This window comes from Vicugna pacos, chromosome 30 (genome assembly GCF_048564905.1).
Source record: "Vicugna pacos chromosome 30, VicPac4, whole genome shotgun sequence".
NCBI classification, from domain to species: Eukaryota; Metazoa; Chordata; class Mammalia; order Artiodactyla; family Camelidae; genus Vicugna; species Vicugna pacos.
The window spans coordinates 6213443-6235935 of NC_133016.1; the positions used below are offsets into that span (position 1 = coordinate 6213443).

The 22493-nt window shown below is 37.1% G+C and overlaps 1 protein-coding gene and 1 long non-coding RNA gene across 3 annotated transcripts in view; one reads left to right on the forward strand and one right to left on the reverse strand.

Annotated features, from left to right (window-relative positions):
• LOC140690424 (uncharacterized) overlaps window positions 1–13471 on the forward strand; it is an 84558-nt gene extending 71087 nt beyond the window's left edge. Inside the window, exon 3 of the long non-coding RNA XR_012065697.1 lies at window positions 13222–13471. This is a non-coding gene — a long non-coding RNA (uncharacterized lncRNA). The remainder of the gene's footprint in view (window positions 1–13221) is intronic.
• The window catches only part of CCDC102B (coiled-coil domain containing 102B), a 184475-nt gene that overhangs the window by 27255 nt on the left and 134727 nt on the right, over window positions 1–22493 (reverse strand). For both annotated transcript variants that reach the window (XM_072952139.1, XM_072952138.1), the window contains exon 7: window positions 9282–9452. In XM_072952139.1, coding sequence (XP_072808240.1) covers window positions 9282–9452 — 171 coding nt within the window. The remainder of the gene's footprint in view (window positions 1–9281; window positions 9453–22493) is intronic.

The window sequence follows — 22493 nt, forward strand, 5'->3', positions numbered from 1 at the left end:
CAGGGAACGGGCAGTCTTCCCTTCCCTATTTTATTTCACTCAGTTAACACACAACAGATGTCTGCCTTCAGAGGGAAGCTGTGTAAGAGCACTGGGCTAAGTGCCTCTTTGCCTTTGGATATTGGAATGAATTCCAGCATCATGAAACTCGGCGCAAGAAATGAAATTGCCATTTTTATCCCAAATTTCAATCTTATCACAGGTCTTGAATCACCAGGCTAAATCTCCAGCTAATGTTGAAGATGGGTATAAAATGCCCTGTTTCTCATCATTTTAACCAAAAGCAGAGGAAATTGCAGCAACAGTCACAAAAATGCAAAGATGAAAACCCAAAGGAATGTAAACATTAAGAACAAGAGAGTTCAGTAAAAGACTAGTCAGCTTTACTAATTGTCACATGATTTGGAAATTCTTCCTCATGGCTCTGTGCCCTGAAAATTCAGCCCAGTTATTGAGACAGTGCCTGTCACTCCGGGCCAGCTACACAGGTGACAATCGACTAGTGAGTCAGAGAAATCTGCTTCCACCAAGATACAGTGAAACCTTCATAAAACAGAGGAAGTGGCACTCTTATTAAAAACCACAGGACCTGCATCCAAGAAACCAAAAACAAAGGGAAAACAAATTAGGAACTAAGGGAATATTTAAAAACCAACAAGCTTAAGCTATGATCGAAACAGATACCCCAAATTAGAAAGAGAAGCACTGCTATTTTGAAATAAAATTCATAAGAATAAGTAGAGAAGAAAAAGTCTTCAAAAGGTGTTTTATAAATAGACCATAAAAATACAGTATGAGATATAAACAGAGGAGAAATAAATGATATTTTTATGATTGGCTTATAAGGACTAATGCTTAATTTCCCACAGAACAAAAGGAGAGTGTCACAATCTAATCTTTTTAATTTGGAAGAGAAACATTAAGTGTCTAAAAAGGACTGTAATGATATGAGGGATAACTAGTGATAAAAGGAAGAAGTGTTTTCCTCTGATACAAATATCTTTCCAGATTACAATTGGTATCTTAGCTCTTTCTCCCCTGTGTGTGACTATGGTCATGGCATTTACTTACTCAAACCTCAAATTTCTATAATTACTGTAATTATAGTACGTAATTTCAGGGTTATAGTAAGACTTACATGAGATAATAACATAATTACATTAATTTTTATATTAATAAATTACTGTCATAATAGCCAACAGTTACAAGTTTATAATAAAGATTAAATAGTATAACATTATGTTGAATACTGGAACATTCCATTAAGCACTGTTATATACTGTAAGATTAAATTAAGCACTGAACATTCAATCTGAGACCTAGGTAGATTAAGTCTGCATAATTATCATATTTTAACATATAGTTTCTTTACTTTCCTCAAAGGTTTCATTAAGTCAACTCCACACATTTTGGTGGTTGAATTTATGTAATTCCACACATTATTCGTTTTACAGATGAGAAACAGATGACCAGAGAGGCTAAATGTCGCCAGCAGTAAATGCACACATCAGAGCTTACTTCCTGATCTGACTGCAGGCCTTTATTTTGCCCACTCTACCAGACATTGTGTCAAATATTCAGAAACTAGATTGAGTTTATATTTTTCACTTGCCTTTTCTAACACTGCTGAATCATAGTTACAGATCAGAAACATATTACTTAAAGTATGTCCTGCATCTGTATCTTTTTTCACTCAGCATGATTTGTAAGATCCCTCGGCATTCTAATGTGTTTCAAAGTCTGTACAGTAACCCACGGTGCACATCCTTAGATGGGATCCATCCAGCCTCCCCATCACCAAAGGCCCAGACGCGGCCACCTCTCAGCTCCCAGGAATAATCCTGCATCCGATACCCTGTACCTGTCCCCTTATTCTGTGTGAGAATCTCCCTGGGATGTGGACCAGGTACAGGGTTAACAGAAATGAAAACATGTGTTTTTGCACATTATGGCCTCTGTTTTATGTGTACGTGTTTAATTACATTTGAACCAAAGATCTCCTTCAAACGGCTGCACTTGGAGAGCAGGGGATGGGAGTAGGATGTCAATGTAAGAGGGAATAGAGAAATAAGAAAGGATTTGCATGAAGGATGAACGGTGCCAGCAAACAAGTGCGATTAACTCAACCCTCAGCACCAGAACACCAAGGAGAAAAGAAATATTATTCTTTGCTGAGTTGCCTATTGCCAATTTTTTTCCTGAGGTTTATATCACTTCCACTTTTCAGAGCATAAATGAGTGGAAAGAGAACTGATGAGGAGAGGGAATAAACTATCAGAAATCGTTCAAAAGAAAAAATACATACGTAAAAGTTAAAGGATGGTGGTCTAAAAATGTTACCTAGAGTTAAGAGAGAGGAAAAACGAACAATGAATCATGCTCTAAACCTGCCCTGAACCCCACCAGAAACAATGTAGGCAGTTGGTAAAGGAAGAACAAGATCATGATAACTGATTGCAGGAAATGGTACCCTTCAAGTCATCCACAGAAAGTGGGACAGAATTGTTAGAGAGATTTAGATTAGCTGTGTACAGAGGCCAGGTTGCTGGACTTCTGCTCACGGTGTCCTGCTATCACCTCTTCCGTTCAGGGGCATCTGAGACAGCTCTACTGAATGCTGGCACAGACTGGGCTGGTCCTAACTGTGCACTCCAGTCGGGGTGTCAGACAATTTTTTTTTAAATACATAATTACAACTAGCCCTTAAGCGCTGGAAGGAAAAGAAACATGGCAAATTGTTTCTGCTGCACCCTGTGAATACCACCATCTTGACATTTATTTTGCTACATTTAACTAAATACACCTGTTTGAATATCCCCTGCCATACTAAAAAACCTCTTCTTGGGAAGAACTCAAATATATTCTCACATATAACCTCTAACATAGAGGTTAGGAAGTAATACATATTAAATGAACTGGGCTGGCTTTTACAGTGCAATTCAGATCCTGGGTCTGGTGTCCCCAGGTGAACCTGGCCTCTTATTTATTTTTAACCTTAACCTGAAACACTTACCACCTCTTTTTCATAGATAAATGTGAATTTCAGTCTATCGCTCTTCTCAGTCTTAAAATTAGCAAGGTGTAAAGTGAGATTTCACCGAATTGTATTTAGGGCTAGGAAAGGATTTCTGTGTCCTTCCAAAATAAAGGCTTGTTTAAAAATCAGCTGTTAATTTGGATAATTCATGTTCTGTAGGTTTAAACAAAGTGTCTCTCACATTCTTCACTGCTGATGATACCAGACTTTTTAAAATATTCACCTTTTTGACACCAGAAGCATTGAAATGTGAGGACAGAATTAGCTAAGCTGTAATAAGGTGATAATTGCTAAGTGTAAAGCCACACCGACAATGCATTTAGCAAAACACTAGCGCTTTTAGTGTGAATTTACACGGCTCAATCGTATCTTATTCTTTCCATCTGTTTAACTCATCTTTTGAATTTTCCTCCAAACAAGAAGACAGTATCAATTAGTTTTGCACATTACCATGCTACAGATACAGGGTACTGTGGGGTGAGAGGCTCACTTCTGTAGCAAGCCATTTTACTTACACCCTGCTGATAACATCTGTTATCATGAATACATGTGTTCAGTGGGGCCAGAGTTATGAATGTGAGTCTCAGTGGCGGCAGCCTTTTCTCATGAGACCAGTGGTTCTGATATTTCACTACACATTAGAGGCATTTGGGAAGCTTTTTAGAAATACTCAATACAGGCCCCACCGCTAACACCTGACTGGACTGCTGGAGACAAGACTTGGTATTAGCATTTTTAAAATCTTCCAAAGCGTTTCTATGGTGCAGACAAGTTAGAAAAATCATCAAATTAGACTTTGACCCTTATGCTGGGAATATATTTTATCCATCTCTGTATTCGATCTAGAATTGTACTGAGCACTTACATCAATAAATCGTAGTTCAGTGAAGAAATCCATGAATTACTGAAAACATGAATGTCACCTCAGTTAGGTGATTCTTCCTTTCCTTACCTTAGAACTTTTATTTGTCAATTATTATACGCAAACCCATCATCTGCTGCTTCGTTTGCAAATTACAGGCATCAAAGACCTAGGAACTACCTGACCTCTGATTTATATCTCTTTTAACACAAACACTGAATATTTTCAAAGTCCTCTTATTAATAGAAGCTATTATGAAGATTGAAATAGAGAAACAAGAGCAAATATTGAGTTACACTAAGGGAAACCAGTTGTGCCCACTGACGTCCTTCAAAGTCCAGCCCCCACTTTCTGGGCTCTCAGATGTCTGCCTGTGATGTCTCTCAGATAAAGTACATCCTTTACTGGATGTGTCTCCTCTGACAAACCAGTAGCTCCACGTAATGCCTACCTTTATCAGAGTCAAACCCCACCGCCCTTCACGGACCTCTGACCTCACCTACAAGCAAACAGAGACTTGCCCACAAGCCAATCAGGCACCCTGTGACCCTATCTGATGAAACACCCCAACAACCGGCTCTCGCAGCTCATGCAGGCACCCCTCGCCTGGTGGCCCCTGTTGTCTATGGCAGTGCACCCTGATAAACACCTTTCTATTCTTACACTTAATCTCTGGTAAATTCTTTTACCAGCCCGCGTGCAACTGGCTCACCAAACAGCCACCCCGTTGTACCACACAACAAAAATAGTTTAACAAAAGGGAACAGACTGAAATTGAAAGTAAATCCGATTAACAGCCCAGCAAACTGAGTGATTTAAGCTCAGCTTTATAAACAAATCATTTGAGTTTTAACTTACTTTCACATCAGTTAAGATGCAGTTAAGATTTTGCATTTATCACGAGTCAACATTTCCGTGATTTGATCTATCATTGCAAAGAATAGAAAATTGGTAATTCTGTATATACCATATTATATTCATATCCTTTAACCAAAGAATTCCACTTAGAGAACTTTTTTTCCCCATTGGGAAAAAAAGGTCTCTACAGAAGACCCTCGAACAACTTAGGGGTTAATCAACCTATAACTTACAGTCGGCCTTCCCTATCTGCAGACTCAAACAACCATGGACTGTCTACGACGGTAATGTTTGCTATCGAAAAATGTATTTGTATCAGTTAACTTGCCCCATCCCATGTTCAAACCCACGTTGCTCAAGGGCCAACTGTACAACAAAGTCAAAGTAGAGTTAAGTTGGGGAAGAAAAAAATTTATATCCAAGCAGATAAAGAAATTTATGTCCAAGGAGATACACCACATCTTGAAATACCAACTATGAAAAGCACATATCAGCCTGAAAATGGACTATGGGAACTGACAAAGCAGAGTGTATTGTTTGCAAATACTGACTGCTATTCTGCACAAAATTGCCTAGGAATTTAAAGTCAATATACTAAGTCATATGATACAATGGTGAGTGATAGTTAATTTTTTCAATTGATTTTTTCTTCTTTATGCGATATGATAATTGCTTTATAAAATTTAAAATATTCTTTGGCAAACCATGTCTTATTCTGTCTTTAGTCTTCCTGAGACTAGCTGTATAGTGTGGAGCACCCTGTGTCTTAGTAAATGGTTATATTATGCTCCTCGCTTCTTAGGTACTGGAGGCATCAGATTGTGAGTTTCAGTCCACATTCGTCTCTACCCACTTTGCTTACTGCATTATTACATTATTCATTAGACTGTTTTCCTACTGTATCTATTAAAGTGGGTCAGTTATTTTGGCATTTTAATGTGGATATACATGTAATTAGTTCTGTACTACGGTAATAGTCTCAATAAAGTTTTGCCATCATATACTCTACACATAACTCACAGAAAAGACGTCAATGAAATGATGAGAAAAGAGTGTTTAACTTCTAAAAAATACACATCAAGTTAGATTTTTTTGGTAAATTTGCTTAAAGAAAAGCAACTTAACAAAAAAATTTTTTTTAACTTGCTCATTTCTCCAATCAGACCTGAGTTTTCTCCTAGGAGCCCCCAGATATCTGTTTCTCTCTACAATATAAAGGATTAATATCTCATTTTCATTTATTTAATCTGTTGACTTATGGGAGTTGGAAACTTTGTATTTGACATTTCCAATTAAACAGTAATTTCAACTCATTGCAATTTGAAGAATTTGCTACTATTAAAAAGCTCAGCCATGAAACTGATAGCATTTTCTTTGCTTCTCAATGATAGGTCAGATTATCATGTTGACTGCTATCTAATGCAAAATCTTATTTCCATGAGGGATATTTGCATTCCTAGCCACCAAAAATGAGTAATGACCTTGAATCTGAGAAAAACTGAAAACTGACAGCTGCAATCCAGATTATAATACCCATATGAGTTGATAATGCTTTGGCTCAATCTTGTCTTACGATCAACTGATTGGATATAGAGGTACAGAACATTAAAATATTTTGTGTGTTGTACATATATTTCAATGCACCTATTTTTAAGCTTTAAAAATCCACAGATTGCCAGCTTTTCTGACTGAATCACCGTTCCTTTCTCCTGACACTTGCCTCTTGATGGCTGGCTTTTATGAGCGGTGAGCAGCTGAACCTGACTTCAGGGACACACACACTCCCTCACTCATTCATACTCTCACACACAATAGAGCACAGCCCATCCTCCTGGTCACAAACTGCTTGTTTTTCTCCCTTCTTCATTCAAGAGTTTTCACCCTTTCCCCATGCGAAATGACCCAAGCAAATTTCCAGTCACAGCCTAGGTCTCAAAGATCTCATGATAATACCGACATCAGAGCTCAGTATGTCTTCTCTTGCTCAATGGAAATCTATGTATTCAAAAGGCAAGTAATCTACAAACCCCCCAATACACACTCAGTGTGCTACAGTGAAACTAGAATAAGAAAAGTGCAATAAAAACTTCCATATAGAGGAGAGAAATAGAAAATATTTATGAACTCTAACTTGGCAGGTGTTGCAAGGGGCTCCTATTCTGTTCCTAGGCAATGGTCCTTTATTTGGCCCGAGTTCTGCTGCCTGATAATAGTGGCCTAGTCTGCAGTTTTCTATGGTCCTTGGCTTTGTTGTCTAGGTGGTCCGATTTTTATTACATTCCGTAAGATAGTCCGTCGTCTGAGCTACTTGCAGTTATCTTGAATTTGTGACAAAATCTCATTCTCTTCTCCCTGTGCCATTTTGTTCAGCTTCAAGGATGTATAGAAAATGACCCTAATTAGGAGTTTTTAACAACACGCTTGGTGGCCACATCACTGATTTGATCCTTGCCTAAAAGCTCCACCTTAACTGATGTTTATGTTCAAAGCATCCTCAGTTTTATGTATTACCATTCACAAATGAAAACCAGACTCTGGAAGTTACAGAACTACTTAAATTTCTGTTACCCTTATGTATTTCTTTGAAAACACAAAAAGTCTCTTCTGAGTTTATCTTTTAATCCCTTGTCGAATGCACCGATAGCAAACAAGAAATACTAGCTACACACCTCCTAAAAACCACAAGCTCATTCTGCACATCATCAGCTTTCCAAGGTGTTATAGGAAATAATGTACTAAACCTCTCAACACTCCATTACAATGGGCAGCCCCCATTCTAAGCTCCAGTAGTTAGTCTTCTTACCACCTGCTTCTGGCACTGGAGCCAATGTAATTTCATATAATTTTAAAATGTTGTTTTGTTTGAATAACCGTAACAATCAGTTTAGCTAAGTTTTCCTACAGCAACGAACAAATCCAAAATGTCAGTGGCTTACCACAAGAAATAGTGTTTTGTTTGTTTTTTGTTTTTTTTTCACCCACGTGGATCCATTTGAGTCAGCAAAGGCTCTGCTCCATACCCTTTTCACTACAGAATCCATGCTGACAGAATAAAGTCTGTATTGGACCTGCTGGTGTCCCGGCATGAGACGGGGCAGAAAAGGAACATGGGAAAAGGGGCAGCAGAGCCCTCCCAAAGCCCCGGATGCCTGATGGTAAGTGGGCACGTGGTGGCTGTTCAGCAGGCTGTGGCGAAGCCATCAGCACACGTGCCGACGCTGACGACGCTGACAGGAGAAGGATGCTTCCCCTGCAGGGAGGGGCAGTGGCATAATAGACCACGGCCATTCTCAAATGCATGATTGCATGGCTGAGTCAGATCTTTGGGATCTGATACCTCATTAGTCCTGGAACCCTGCAGAATATCACAATTTTCCTTCCCAAGCCTGTGCTGGCAACCACAGAGGTTTACTTACCACCGCCTCCAACAAATACATATCAAAACTGTTCACAGGAATAATGGTTATAAGATAAAAACCCAGAACAGTCCTCTCAAGCCTTCCTACCTTATTGCTTCTCTGACTTACACTTCCACAGCCCAGCCTCACTGCACGTGAACATCATTAAAAAGTGCACCTGTGTCTCCATTAACAGACATGTCAGCGCTAATACGTATTATCAGGGGACAATGCCCGAGCCTCACTGGTCAAGTGATTCTATTTTCACGTGATGTTATTAGATAAGAAAATCTGGTTTGCTTGACCATAAAGTTTTGAAGAAAATTAAATCTTAAAATGCGGAATATGTCCTGTTATTGAATTACCCCTGGGAAAAAAAAATCCTGTTTTCTTTTTTAAATTTCCAACTGTTTGGCACTATCTGGAAACAGTCTTTCTAGCCAAGGAACTAATTACTTTTGCCTCAAAAGTTGTCCAACAGGAGCAGATGTGGTGCCTGGAACACCATCGGAAGTAACTGCTGCCCACGGGGTGACCGTCACTATCACGGTGACGTTTGAGGCTCTGTTTCTTTCAAGAAAAATCTCTGTTGTTGGTAACTGCAGCTGAATCATACCTCCCTGTGCAGGTGCACCATCAAGGCATCACACCCAGACTTCCACCTTCCAGAAACCTCTTAAGCATGCCATAAACCATTAGCAAGTTGACCTCACCCCACAAAACAAGATGCCTGCACTCAACACCAGAGAGCCCTGGGGAGAATATATATCATAACATTGAATCATGACATGTATCATGTTTCTCCACTATACAGGAGTAAAGCTTAAAACACCAAATTTTAATTATACCACACCCCCTCCCACACACACACTCACAGGACCAAGCAGAAACTATTTGGAGCTTTAGAGAACAACTTTAAAAATGCACTCCCAGCCCCGCAAAGATGAGCGCGTTGTCTGCGTAATGTTTTCCTCTTCCCTTACACTTACGTTTTTATTGATTTTAGTTTTTAAAATGTGAAGGTTTTAATGTCAACGAACGCAATATGATAATAAAACAAGAAAACTATCTATGCTCCTAAAGGTGACTCTGAATCTATCCAACACGTGCTCTGCTGATACGGTACCTTGTCTTCTGTTTGGTGGAGCCCCTGTTTCAGTTCTTCCACGCGAAGTCTCAGTTTCCTGACTTCGGCCTCACTTTGCCCCATGAGGTGGTGTGCATGGGCCAGGTCTGCTGTCTTAGCCTGGTGCTGTCTGCTTAGCTCATGGTAGGCGTGTTGAAGGTCCAACAGTTCCTTTCAAAAGAAAACAGGGATTTCGTTATTTATAGTCTACTCTGATAAAGTCAGAAGAATGGCAACTTCTTTTTGACAAAATAGAAAAGCAGCTTAGGGAGAATTCAGAGGAGACAGCTCTTCTGGAACTCTACACTTCTGCAGTTAAATAATTATATAACAAAAGTGGAAGCATGTCACTCTGAGTGGAAGATGCATTTGCGTGTGGCTAAGATGGCTGAAACACAACGCGACTCTATGTGCTTGAGGGAATGACCCATTTTTCATGTTATGCAAATTTAGTTTTTATGTATGCTTTCCAAAAGAGGAAACCTCAGATCCATAAATGGAGAATAAAGTAAAATAAAAAGAATTGTTTATCTGCGAAATCAGCATAAGAATTAAAAGTTAAGCAGGCTATCTACTTTTAATTATTCTTCTAAAAAGAAAGGTTTTAGGCTGTGAGTGACCCCCTTCTGAAACCACAGGAGTCTGACCAGGAGACCCGAATAAGGGGCCCATCCTGTCAAAAAAACAGAGTGACTGCACCATGAAGGGACTGGATCTCCAATCTATCTTGTTATAACCACCACCATACAATATACGAATTAACAGGTTACATTAATTGGCCTCAGATTATAATTAACATTGCTTCTCATTTTTAGTTAAAATTTGCTGTGCAAAATTAACAATACTATCACTGTCGAAAATATATTTATTAAAACAATGAAAAAAAAAAAACCTCTATTTCCTCATAATGTTCTAATGCTTTAAGAAACTCCAAGGATATTTCTTTAATTTCCTGAAAAATACTGTCATAATACTTTATATATAAAAAATCGCAGAAGGTGTCACTAGTTAAAAACACAGTTAGAATTTTTTAGGAAAACTAGGTAGACAATTGGAGATGAGATTTTACTCACCACTTCTCGTACTACTACTATTACTAACAACAACAATATAGAAAGAATCAGATTTAATGTAAAAAAAATAAGCCACAAATCATTGAGAAATACTGGGAGAGACCCTAATGTTCGTGCTCTACTGCTTGGTCTTTTGCTCAGGGAAGGTCACCTTATTTTCAGGCCCAGGAAGGAGGTATGTGTTAGTAAAAGTCTATTCTCTGCGAGTGGTCCCCAAGCATGCACCATTGGCATCACCTGGGAACGGAACTCCATCCAAGACCTACTGATTCAGAGGCTCAGGGGCTGGGCCCAGCGACCTTGGTTTAACAAGCCCTTCAGATGCTTATGATTTGTGGTGAAGTTTGAGGACCACTTGTATATGCCAATCATAGTGAGCTTTACTCTTGCCAGTAATTGTTTTAGGAACATAGTTGTAATCTAACCGAACAATGACATGTGAGAAGTCTTCTTGGGTGGGAGGAGGTGATCTAAATTTTTTTTTGCACTTAAAAATATACGAGGAAGACATGCGCCTGGAGGTACAACCGTCTGGGCCAACAGGGCCGACTCCTGCTTATAGCTGAGCTTGGCAGACCTGGCCTGGGCACATTTCATTACAAGAAAATACATCAAATTTTATCTATAGCCAAACATAGTTTCATTATATTCATAGGATACCTTTCACTTTCTATTCTAAAAAGACGAAAACTGCATTTCACTTTAGGAGAAAAAAGTTATTTCATTAATAAAGATTTTTTAAAAAACAGGTTAGGGTGAAAGGGCTTAATATTAGCCAAGTATCTACCCTCACTAAATGCTTCACATACTTTCTCTCTCTCTTGTCTTTTCCCCAGTCTCAGACGTTATGCAAATTGATTATGGCCAGCCTAGCTGTAAGTTACTCCTGCTCTTTTCATTTTATCAAAACAATATCCCATGGCTTCAATCTTGTTATCAGCCCTCGACTTCTAAGACTTCACAAGTTGTTTGACATATTAACCCATTAATTCATCAACACCCCTATTTTACTTCCTGGAGAGAGAGATGGATTTCTTCTTTAACTCTCAAAGCTATGGCCTTTGCTACCATACACTCATTTTTGTTGTTGTTGTTCTTGTGATGAGATCAAGCCTCCCCAACACACACATACTTTTCTTTGAATACATGTTACAGCAGAGAATAAAGGCACTTAGGATCACAAAACGTAATCCCATGCATACCTTCAATGTTTTCATCTGAAGTTCAATTTCCCCTGTGGCTTAGTTACAGACCTCCTGTAGGAGGGCATCCAAATGGATGTTCATTTAAAGAGTTAAAATCTGCATTTGCGAAGAGAATTAAGTAGATAATAAAGATCCATATGGACTTTTAGAGCAAGTTGATTCTAGTATGTTTTTAATGGTGAAATACATGAAACTGTGATATATTTGTATTTTACTTTGGCAGAGAAAAATCTGAATATAAATTAAACATATGTATAAATAAATAGTACTAAAGATTATTTGTCAGTGTGTAATCCTCTATAAATCTAAAGCTATTCAACTGGACAGTAAAGAGACTTCACAAATTTTTTGTAAGTCGATATGAATAATAATATTGGGTCTTGGTATTGAAAATAAACGAACAGGCATCTTCGGTAGGCTAATGTTAGTTCCTCAAATAGAGCAACTCTGTTTGTAGTGATGTAAATGAACCGAGACTAGGTTTTAAACTTTGTATGTGGCTCATGAACACATGCATTAGTTTACGCTTTTATAAGCAAGGATATTGCTTTCCACCTAGAATTAATATTGTGGCTGATACTTCAAGTATCGAAGCGTAACTGATTTTGCTTGTGCCAAGCTGACAGAACTAAAAGACACTTTCTTATCATTTGAAATGACATAACGAAAGGCTGGTAAAAATGAATCAAGTAAGTTTATATGTATCTCTTGGAAGGAAAAACAAAATGACATAGAGGAAATTTAAAAGTGTTATTATATGTGTTATTTCTGTTCATTCAATTTTTTAAAAATCCGTATAAAATTGGAAATTTCTGCATCCGTAATTTCAAACCTGCGTAACAATAGTGTATTGATATGGGAGAGAACCTAAAATTCACAGTATATGATTCAACTCTATTTAATGGAGAGAAGCACTTAGAATATTGGAAATAACTTGCTCATGGTCTGTTGACGGCCTCGTCAGACTCCAGCTGTGAGGGGCAGAGGGGCACGTTTTCTCTTCTCCAAAGTTGACTCAGACACATTGGATGGTTATTACAATCAGATCGGTCTACCTGAATACATTAAAGAACTCACAGTCTCATCCAGATTAAGCACATTATTAAAAGTATCCGGTACTACCTGTTTATTTATTAGGATAAACGTCAACATCTATTTGCATCATCAATTCTGACCTCAAGAAATGCAGAAAGCAAAGGAATGTATAAGAGCTTTAACATGAGTATTCTGGTGACCTTAAGTAGCAACTTTAAAGGGTTTATTCAGTATCTTTAGAGTCATTTTAGTGCTAGCTATAGAGATGACATGTTATCAGTCATCCATTCAATAAGCATTTGCTGAATGTCTACCATGTGCCAGTGACAGGGCTGTACATGCTACACATAAAAGTAAACAAGACACAATCTTTAAACGTACAGAGGTTAGACTCCAGTAGAGGTAACAGGTTGAAGACTATCAAACAAGCAAGTTTTCCTGCTGTGGTAAGTACTAAAAAATAATGAAATGAGCTAACACGATAGGGAGTGATTCATGAGGGTGGATGATAAGCAGGGGACAATCTGGTTGAGGGGATGCCACCCTGTGCCCTCCAGATGCTCCTTCAGGAGGGAGGATGTATTCCCCCAGCTGCTACAAATGTCTGATCACAACCCTCTCCCCTAGGCTGTGAACAGCCTCCTTCCTGAGTCCACACCGCCTCCGTGAGGCAGCCTGGTCGTTTGAGAAGTACGAGGACTGCTCTTCTCACTGCACTTCGGGATGGCCCCAAAGAGCCACCCCAGCCTCACAGGTACCCAGAGGCACAGCTGTCATCACTGCTCAGCAGTCCTACCTCTCCCTCTGCCCTGTGCCCTGTGCTGCTGGTCCCTCTCCCACAGGTGTTGCAGTCTGTAATAAACATCCTGCATGTTGATACCTGCCTCAGAATCTGCTTCCCAGTAACACAAATGGCAACTTCCAGTGTCCCACGGCTGTCACTTGGGGAGATCTAGCCCACAAAATTAAATATCATAGCAGAAATGCCATGGATGGAAAATAGATGATGGAAACTTTACTGAGAAAGTAATGTAAGAAGGGCACAAAGCCACAACATTGTGACTACCTTGTGGCATTTGTGTATGTGTGTGTGTGTGTGTGTGTGTATAAATATATATAACTCCTAAGTGATTGAGGAATATACTTGAGTTTGTGAAAAGCAATTTTTGAAAACAAATTATAAGAATTAATTGTCATGTTAAGGCACTTGAGACTTATCCCACAAGCAAGAGAGTGTCAGATTTTTGAGAAAGAACAAAATGTTCACACCAGAGTTTCAAAGATAAATCTGATGAGTGATTGAGGTTAACAAAATGGCAGTAAGTATATACCTGTCAATAACTGGCTAAATGGCCCAATCGAAAGACACAGAGTGGCTGAATGGATACAGAAACAAGCCCCGTGATGTATCCTGCCTATAAGAGACTCGCTTCAAATCTAGAGACACACACAGACTGAAAGTGAGGGGATTAAAAAGGTATTTCATGCTCATGGAACCTAAAACAAGCTGGGGTTGTAATATCGGACAAAACAATTTTTCTATTTCTATGAGATCATGGATGTCTAAATTTATTGTGGTAATCATTTTATGAGGTCTGCAATTCACATCATTATGCTGCATGCCTTAACCTTATACAGTGTTGTATATCCATTATATCTCAATAAAAGTGGAAGAAAAAATACATACTGCAGTGGTCAAGGTGAGAAATTATAAAACAGTCAACTGGGGTAGGAAGATGTAGGTAAACAGCAATGGAAAAATATTACAGATGTTGTTCAAGGAAAGTTTCACAAATATGTTGGTTAGTTCGGGGTAAAGGTGTCCAAATTAAATTTCTTTCCTATAAGATTAGGAGGAGGTTGCTTAAAATAGCTCAGGCAAAAACAGTCTTCAAAGAGTGATTTTGAGAAAATGCAGTGAGTTCAGCTTTGCCATGCTGTTCTGAGGTATGGCTGTCTACGTACATGTTTATGTCAAGAGATAGGAGTTATCATCTTTAATTCAGAGGACAGAATGGGAAGAGATAATGTTTGAATATATGTGAAGTGAGTACGGTAAGCTGAAGCCCACAGACTGAAAATCAAATGTGGGCGTTTTGTTTATTAAATGCCATTTGTATTTATTCAGTGCTTAGACAACTAAGCAACTGCCCGAAGAAGGTTTGTTCAACTCGACCCACTAATGTCTCACGGTCAGTAATGTCAGTTTTCCCAGTAATATTTAAGTTTTTAGAAAATATGAAAAAGCTTCACTAACTTGAACTTCTTTCTAAGTCTCATTTTCCTCGTCCATTAAAATACACATAATAGCAATTCCACAGAATTGTAACCTTTAAACGACACAGTATGGGTAAGTCATTTTTGACACATTAACATAACCATAGACAGGAACTGGCGAGAATAGGTTAGTTATTTAGTTAGTTAGCTTTTATCAAATGCAATAATCAGTTAAGGTGTCAGTAATCCAGAGGAAATAGATCCTCTCAGCAAATGCCACCAGGGACTGGGCTCTTCTCACCAACCTGCTCTGTTACCCTTAGCTCGTATGTGGTCTTTATCCTTAAGCTTGATGTGTTATGATCACAAATTATCTGCTGCATCTTGCTGAGAAGGAAGGCGGAGGGGAAGGAGCAGGGATAAAAGTAGTATTCTCCAAGGGGCGGGGGTTTGCATTTTTGTTGATAAGGCAACCTCTCAATACTATGCTACAGGGAAAAAATGATAAAAGCAATACACAAAATATTGAGGATACATAAAACTATAAAAATATATTCAAAGTCAGGCATATTATAAACAAACTGAGAAACAATAAAGGCTAAGAAAGATTATTAAAGCATAGATTGTGGGAAGTGAAAACATATAAAGAAGTGAGCTAACAGAAACAAGAAGAAACAAGAAACCTTATGAAGTACAGTGATGTCTTCAGCTGAGTAACCTAGAATTCTAAGCCCAGCTAAACTAATATGTGCGAGGCAGGGCAAAGTCCATCTCAGTTTTAGGCAGAGGAAGGATCTTCCATTCACGTAATCCTGACGAAAGAACTCAGACAGGATATTTTTCAGGAATTCATCTTTCTACAGTTCTTTGAATTCATCAAATCCTTTCCTGTCTCAGTATTCAGACGTGCTTTTCCTTTTGCCTACAAAGGGCTTTTCACAACTCTACACTCATCTGATTCCTAATTATCATTCGGGTCCTAGTTTAAACATGATTTCCTCTGAGATGCTTTCTTGATTACCCAAATGTGAATAATGATTCATAGTGTTATTTTTAATTATCTTTTCATATACCTGTTCATTTCCTTTATAGCCCTTAATGAATGTTGAAATTTTTTACCTGTTTGGGCATTTACTTAAGATTCTTTTTTCCTACTAAGTACTCAATAAATATTTCATGTACCTATGTATACAGAGTCAAAACAATTTACAGTCATGTGGAAATGTTAACCTAACTGGTTGTCAGGTCAATAGAAAACTAGAGCTATTATTGTAAAATTTTGGACTCATATTGAAAATACAATATGAAATTTAGAGAAATAGTCAAAGCTGTTATTAGCAGAAAAGATCTCAATTTATCTACAAAAAGATATAGAAAGATATCTCCTCTATATAACAAGCATTCAAATCAAGCTGTTGGATAAAGCATACCAACGTTATCTGAGGAAAATTGCAGGAATGAATTATTAAGGATAGAAACACTTTACTAAAATATAAATACAAGAAATGAACTGACGAAGAATGTCTTCTGCAAAACAAGCAGAATATTGCAGAAAAGCTATGAGCTAGCCTAACAAAGAAAAGAACACCTTGAAAAAGTACAGAATTGGAAATGAATTAGTATTGACATCAGATTAGTAAAATAGGAGTAGTTCTATTAAGCCTTGCCTTTCAATAGGACACGGAGACTGAAGTCTGGCCAATGGAAAGTAGAAAGAACTGGATTATATCTTTTCTAGATCTAGCAAGTAGACACTCTGTGGGAACTTCCATGTTGTCCCATTTCCTTATCCAAATACCTGTAAGGAAGGACTACAAGAGGAAGCTACAAACTGAAAAATATAAATCTCTGAGTCACCACATGGAGAAGAAACACCAAGGAGAGCCTCCTGGCTGCACTGGATCAAGAAATAAGCAAAAAATAAACTTGTGTCAGCTGCAGAGTTTGGGAGTTGGTTATAGTCGTCTATCCTTACTAATAGGCTAGCACAATTATATTTAACATGCTAAAAAAATAATTTTGATTAATTCATTGGCAATTTTAGTTTACTACACCAAAGGTTACTGGTCTTTAGTTTGAGTGGTAATCACTTTTAAATTGACTTTTTCTCAAAAAAAAAAAAAAGATTTTTCTTTGTCTTTCTGATATACCATAAAGGCTTTTTTTTTTTGTCTTTTTCTTTTAACTGTATAGTTCATTGATCATGTGAAATGTGTAAAATAGTGCCTGGAACATTGAAGGCGCTCAATAAATGATCATTGAATGTATGAATAAATGGACATATTTATAGCATGTCATTGATTGCTGAAGCAAACATGTGTCCATGATTCTAGACTGTATGCAGGCTAGACTGCACACTGCATGGGAAAAGGAAGAGGTTTCTTCAGAGAGTGTGAAGCAAGTCAACATGGAACCAGTTGTTTGAAAGAAGTGAATTAAGGACTGGAACTCAGTAAATGATAGTCGAATGACAAACATATTGGCCTATTTTCAAGCACCATATTTATCAAACAATTATTCTGAGGCTGATCACTTTTCCAGTTTTCCAGTATATAATTTAACGTCATTGTCTAAAGTACTGATTATTTTTTGCTTTTTAAACTAAACTTACTCTTAAATTTTGCCTCCTATCTGTTCTCAGTTGTCCTAATTTTGGAATTACCTAAAAAGAAATTTTGAAGTCCATGACTGTTTACAATTACTTTAAATAGTTATTCTTTTCCAGTGTCCAAAATATAAATAACATTTTTGAAATATGTTTTTGGGTAGAAAAACTGAATTATGATTTTTCAGATAACAAGTGAAATGAACAATTATATTGATTGAATTATGTCCTTTGTGTATCATTTAAATCACCATACATCATTGAATTCCTACTAAATTATGAAATCATAATAGTATTCTTTTATTGTTACATATGAATTATTTTGGCAGGTTCTAAAGTGAATTTGATCTAAAATACTGTCTTCATGGAAAATATGTTGAGATAGATGCTTGGGTGGGGGTATATTCTTAACACATATTTTTTATGGATAGGCTTCCATTAGAAGGTGAAAGGCTGGAAGACAGAATTGAATACAAGATGACATGAAGTGGACATACTGGAGGGAGGGAGGTATTCCAGGCATGTAGGAGAGCTTTCAATAGAGTGAAAAAAACAGCACTAAGTATGGAGGAAATGGAAGAGAACAAGTAATACAGTTGTGGGCAGACTGGGTAAAGGTCTTAAAATCCTGGTATCAACAGACAAATTCTAATTTTTTGTTTTAATGATGTGATAGGGGCATGGAAAGTAAAGGAAAACATTGATCAGAAGAATGAAATACAGTTGATTCTTGATTCACATGGGTTTGGATAGCGTGGGTCCATATATACAGGGATTTTTTTCAGTAGTAAATACTACAGTGAGAAGTGATGTTTTGGCCAATTCAAGACATATCGCTACATATATCGCTACTCCCCTTCAAAGCAAAACTTTCTAAAAGAAATTTCTGTAGTGGTTTTCCCTACTTCTCCATCACCAACTATTTAATGCTTTCCATATTACTTCATCACATGATTCCAGAGGAGCCGCTCATGTCAAGGTCACTGATGGCTTCCAGATAGCCAAACACATTGCTCCCCTCTCTGCCTTTATCTACCTTTAACTCTCAACAGTGTTCTCTATTCTATGAGGATTATGATTTTATTATAATATATAAAATATTGAATGCCAACTCTAGACTCGCATACCTGACTACCTACTTGATATCTACATTTGGGTGTCTAATAGACATTTAAAATGTAATAAGATTTATTATACTAATAATTTCAATTATATGGGAAACTTAACCAACACCCTGTTGCTACCAACACATAGAAAGGACGTTACAACCTGAGACAGCAGTGAATAGGACCAAGATATAAATCCTAATATTTATTGGTTGGATTTTAATGCTCATGTTAGTACGAGAGATATAATATTAAGCCCAAGTGAAAAAGCAAGCTTGCTTCTACCCACAACAGAGTATAGACAAATGACTTTCATTAAAAAAAAAAAAAACCTGAAAAATTAGGGCAAGCGCTGATATGGAGGAGCTAAAGTAACCACCAAGCTGGGAAATCCACCTAATTGCCGAGTGAAACCGTTGGGTATGCAGAACAAATGCCCAGTGACCCAAAAGCCCAGGGTACATAGGTTCCCAGAAAAATCAATCTGACAGGAAAACTCGCTCAAAAACAGCTTTACATCTTAAGAAGTACTGATTTAATGTGAGGAGGAGTAAATAAACACAGTAGGAAAATCAGCATCTCAAGAGCTACACCAATCTGAAGATGCTATAAAACCATTATAATATTAAAAGACAAAAGGTCTTTTAATTATAGTAAAATAACAGTAAACGGTGAGAACAGAAAAGGCAGATTCAAAAAATAATCAAGTAGAACTTGCTGAAAAGCCAAGTAAAGTTTTAGAAATTAAAAAGTCAATGGATAAATTAAATAGTTTAGGTACTGCTGAGGAGGAAATTATCTAATAGATCATAATTAAGTTACACAGTACACAGTAAAGGATGTGAAGAAATTGTAACTAGGATAGAAGGGTTAAGAGACAGTTACTCAGGTCCAGACTTACATACCCCACTGTCTACTTGATACACACACTACAGTAACATTTTGCAAGCCCACAATACCAGGCCTGAAGAGCAGGTCTCTCTCACCCACATTCCTTTGGCCACAACTCGGGCACGTGGTCACCTAAAGTGAAGGTGACTGGGGGATTCAAACTACCTCTGTGCCCAGGAAGCAGTTGAAACAGGTTCTATATGCACCTACCAGTCTCTGTCAAAAAACAACCGAATTAAATAGTAAATATATGGAAGATCTGAATGGCAATTTGTAAAGTTTGATCTACTGTAAAATGTATGTATAGATGTGGGGATATGTCCATATGTCTCCAAAACTTAACCAATAAAAAGGGAATATATTCTTTTTAAACTGTATTTCAGTTCATTGAATATTTACAAAATTGTCAATATACTTAGTCACAAAGGAAATCTCAACAAATTCCAACAAACTTCCATCTCAATAAATTTCAACAAATTGTAGATGACATTTTACAGTAACAAAGCAATTAAAGTAGAATTCATTAAAAAATTTTTTTTAATTATTTGGAAATTTATATGCCTTAAAGGAAATCACAATGAAGGTTACAATAAAAATTCTATATACACTGTTCAGGATTCAGGGTTTAGAGGCCAACTTAGAGCATTGGATATTTTTAGTGAATGAAATGAAGACTGAAAATAAATGAATTAAATTAGAAATCATGAAACCTGAGACAATGAAACAATAGATTGATTAAAATTAGAAACTATAGAAATAATAAAGGACAATGATAATGTGAATAAACAGACAAAAAAGTTATTTTGAAAATTACATAATATAGGGTATAACACTATTAATTTGAATAAATGACAGAAGAAAGAATAAATGATGTAAGGAATGGATGTAAATATTGGTAAATGATTTGAGAGCATTATGAAGTACATTATGCTAACTAATATGAAGACATAAAACAAATGGACAATTTTTAGGAAATTGTCCTAAAAATCAAAAATTGGACTGAGAAAAATTGAAAAATTAAAATGAACTATTTAATGACCACTAAAAAGTTGAGCAAGTCTCAGGAAACACTTTTAGTTAGGTTTTACCAAACCTTAGAGGAATAGATAATTCTGCTCCTATATAATCCATTATAAATTATGTCAGAGACTACCTAAATATCTATAGGAAATTATATTTAAACTATCTATATACATAAAATATTTTAAATACCTGTCAATGTATTTATATGTAGGTAGATATAAAATACCTATAAAATGTTATTTAAAATAGAATAATCAGTGTGGATGCACACTGCTGGGATGTAAATTGACTTGAGCTCTTGGGGGAGCAGTTAGGTGATGCCCACGAGCATATCTGAAGAGGTCCTTACACAGCAGTTCCCAGGCCCAAGTGAAAAGACCTCAGAAGCAGCAGAAATGGAAATACGGAGTCCAGTCAGAAGGCTTCTGAGCTAACCTAAGAGGTGACTCTGATCATCTCCCTGAACTCATGCTCGATGTGTATTTTACTTGGATTGGCAAAAGGATAGTGACTGATAACCATTCATTGTCTGCATGAAAGAAACAATGCACGAGTGTAACGGAAATCTTCAGGGCTCTGTTCCACACAATGGAGTCCAAGTGGGAGGTCCCGACTCCGTTCCCAAGCAGCTGCACATGTAACTTAGATGTTGGTACGTGACTGCTGATTATTTCCTTTTAGTCAGAGAACCAAATCAAGGAGAAAGTAACAAAAGGGGAAAAAAATCAAGACATTCTATCTGGCAAAAGTAAGGCTTCTGCACTGGTGTTCAAATGTAACCCAGAAAAGCTGCAGGGAACAATTGTAGGTCAAGTCAGTAAGAATGTACTTCTTTCTACATCGCCTTTATGTGTTTACATATGGACATCCTGAGTGTATCTCAAATGTAGCTTGTGCACAGATATACATTAGTTCTTCTGACATAGGCTAAGCAAAAATAATATCTCTTTAGACTTCTTTTCTTTGATTAATAGGCATCAGTCACCAATTAAGGCTACACATAATAAAGTTCTGTAATAATAGGCAATACATTTCATCTATTATAATACATATCCTGACTCTGATATTTAAAGATTTCTAGAGTTGCAAATATGGCTATTAACCCTACACCTAAACCATAACTATAAGTTACAAATATAATTTAGTACTCATGTGGCATTCTGTGTCTCTAGAGAACAGACAGATATTAAGTTAAACCCTTAATGGTTAGTCACCAAAATTGCAAATGGAATCAGAAGTTCTTTTTCTATTTTACAGGCCCCCATGGGGGAATAAAGAGAGATCACTGACTCAGACTCAGTGGGGAAGGCATCACGCCCACACAGTTCTTCTTAAAGCCACGCACACTTAGCTAAGTAGTGCTTTATAACTAAAGCTTCCAACCGTCTCTCTACCCACCCTCAGAGCCCTGTAACTGCACAAAGCTACAAATGTTCAGAGAAAACTTTTTGTGGAAAATGCTTAATTGCATTTGATAAATCAGGTTTTTTCCACATCCTTCATGCAGCCTTTTAAGATGATAGTGGCACTGCACAGAGCAGACTCTCCTGGTAGATAAGGCTATTTAGTGCTTTTGCTCATAATTCTAGAGGAATAAATAATTTAAACAAAATAAATAGACTTGTGTATTGAGTTTTACAGACCCAATTGCCGAACAATTCCTACTTCCATTCGTGTAAGAGAAAGGGCAGGAGGGTCAAGGGGGGAAGAAAAAGTGATCAGAAAGGCCAGTGGAAATAAAACCACAGTAAATCATCATAAAAATTAACAGGAAATAATCTAGAGGTTAAGATAAAGATAGACAAAGGAAAGAAAATTGTCAGAAGAGGAAATACAATAATCCAAGAAAGAAAAATATCTTAATAAGAATGTTGATATCAAAATGGTAAGAAAGATGCTCTCAGATACTGCTGAAGGAAAATATGAATGTTCATGACACTATTGGAAGAGAGGATAATTTACCAAAATATATCAACAGTTCTTAATCTGTACTAGATTTTACAAATTAGAAGAAATTTTGAAGAAATTTTGGAAGAAAATTATTCTAGTAAAATATC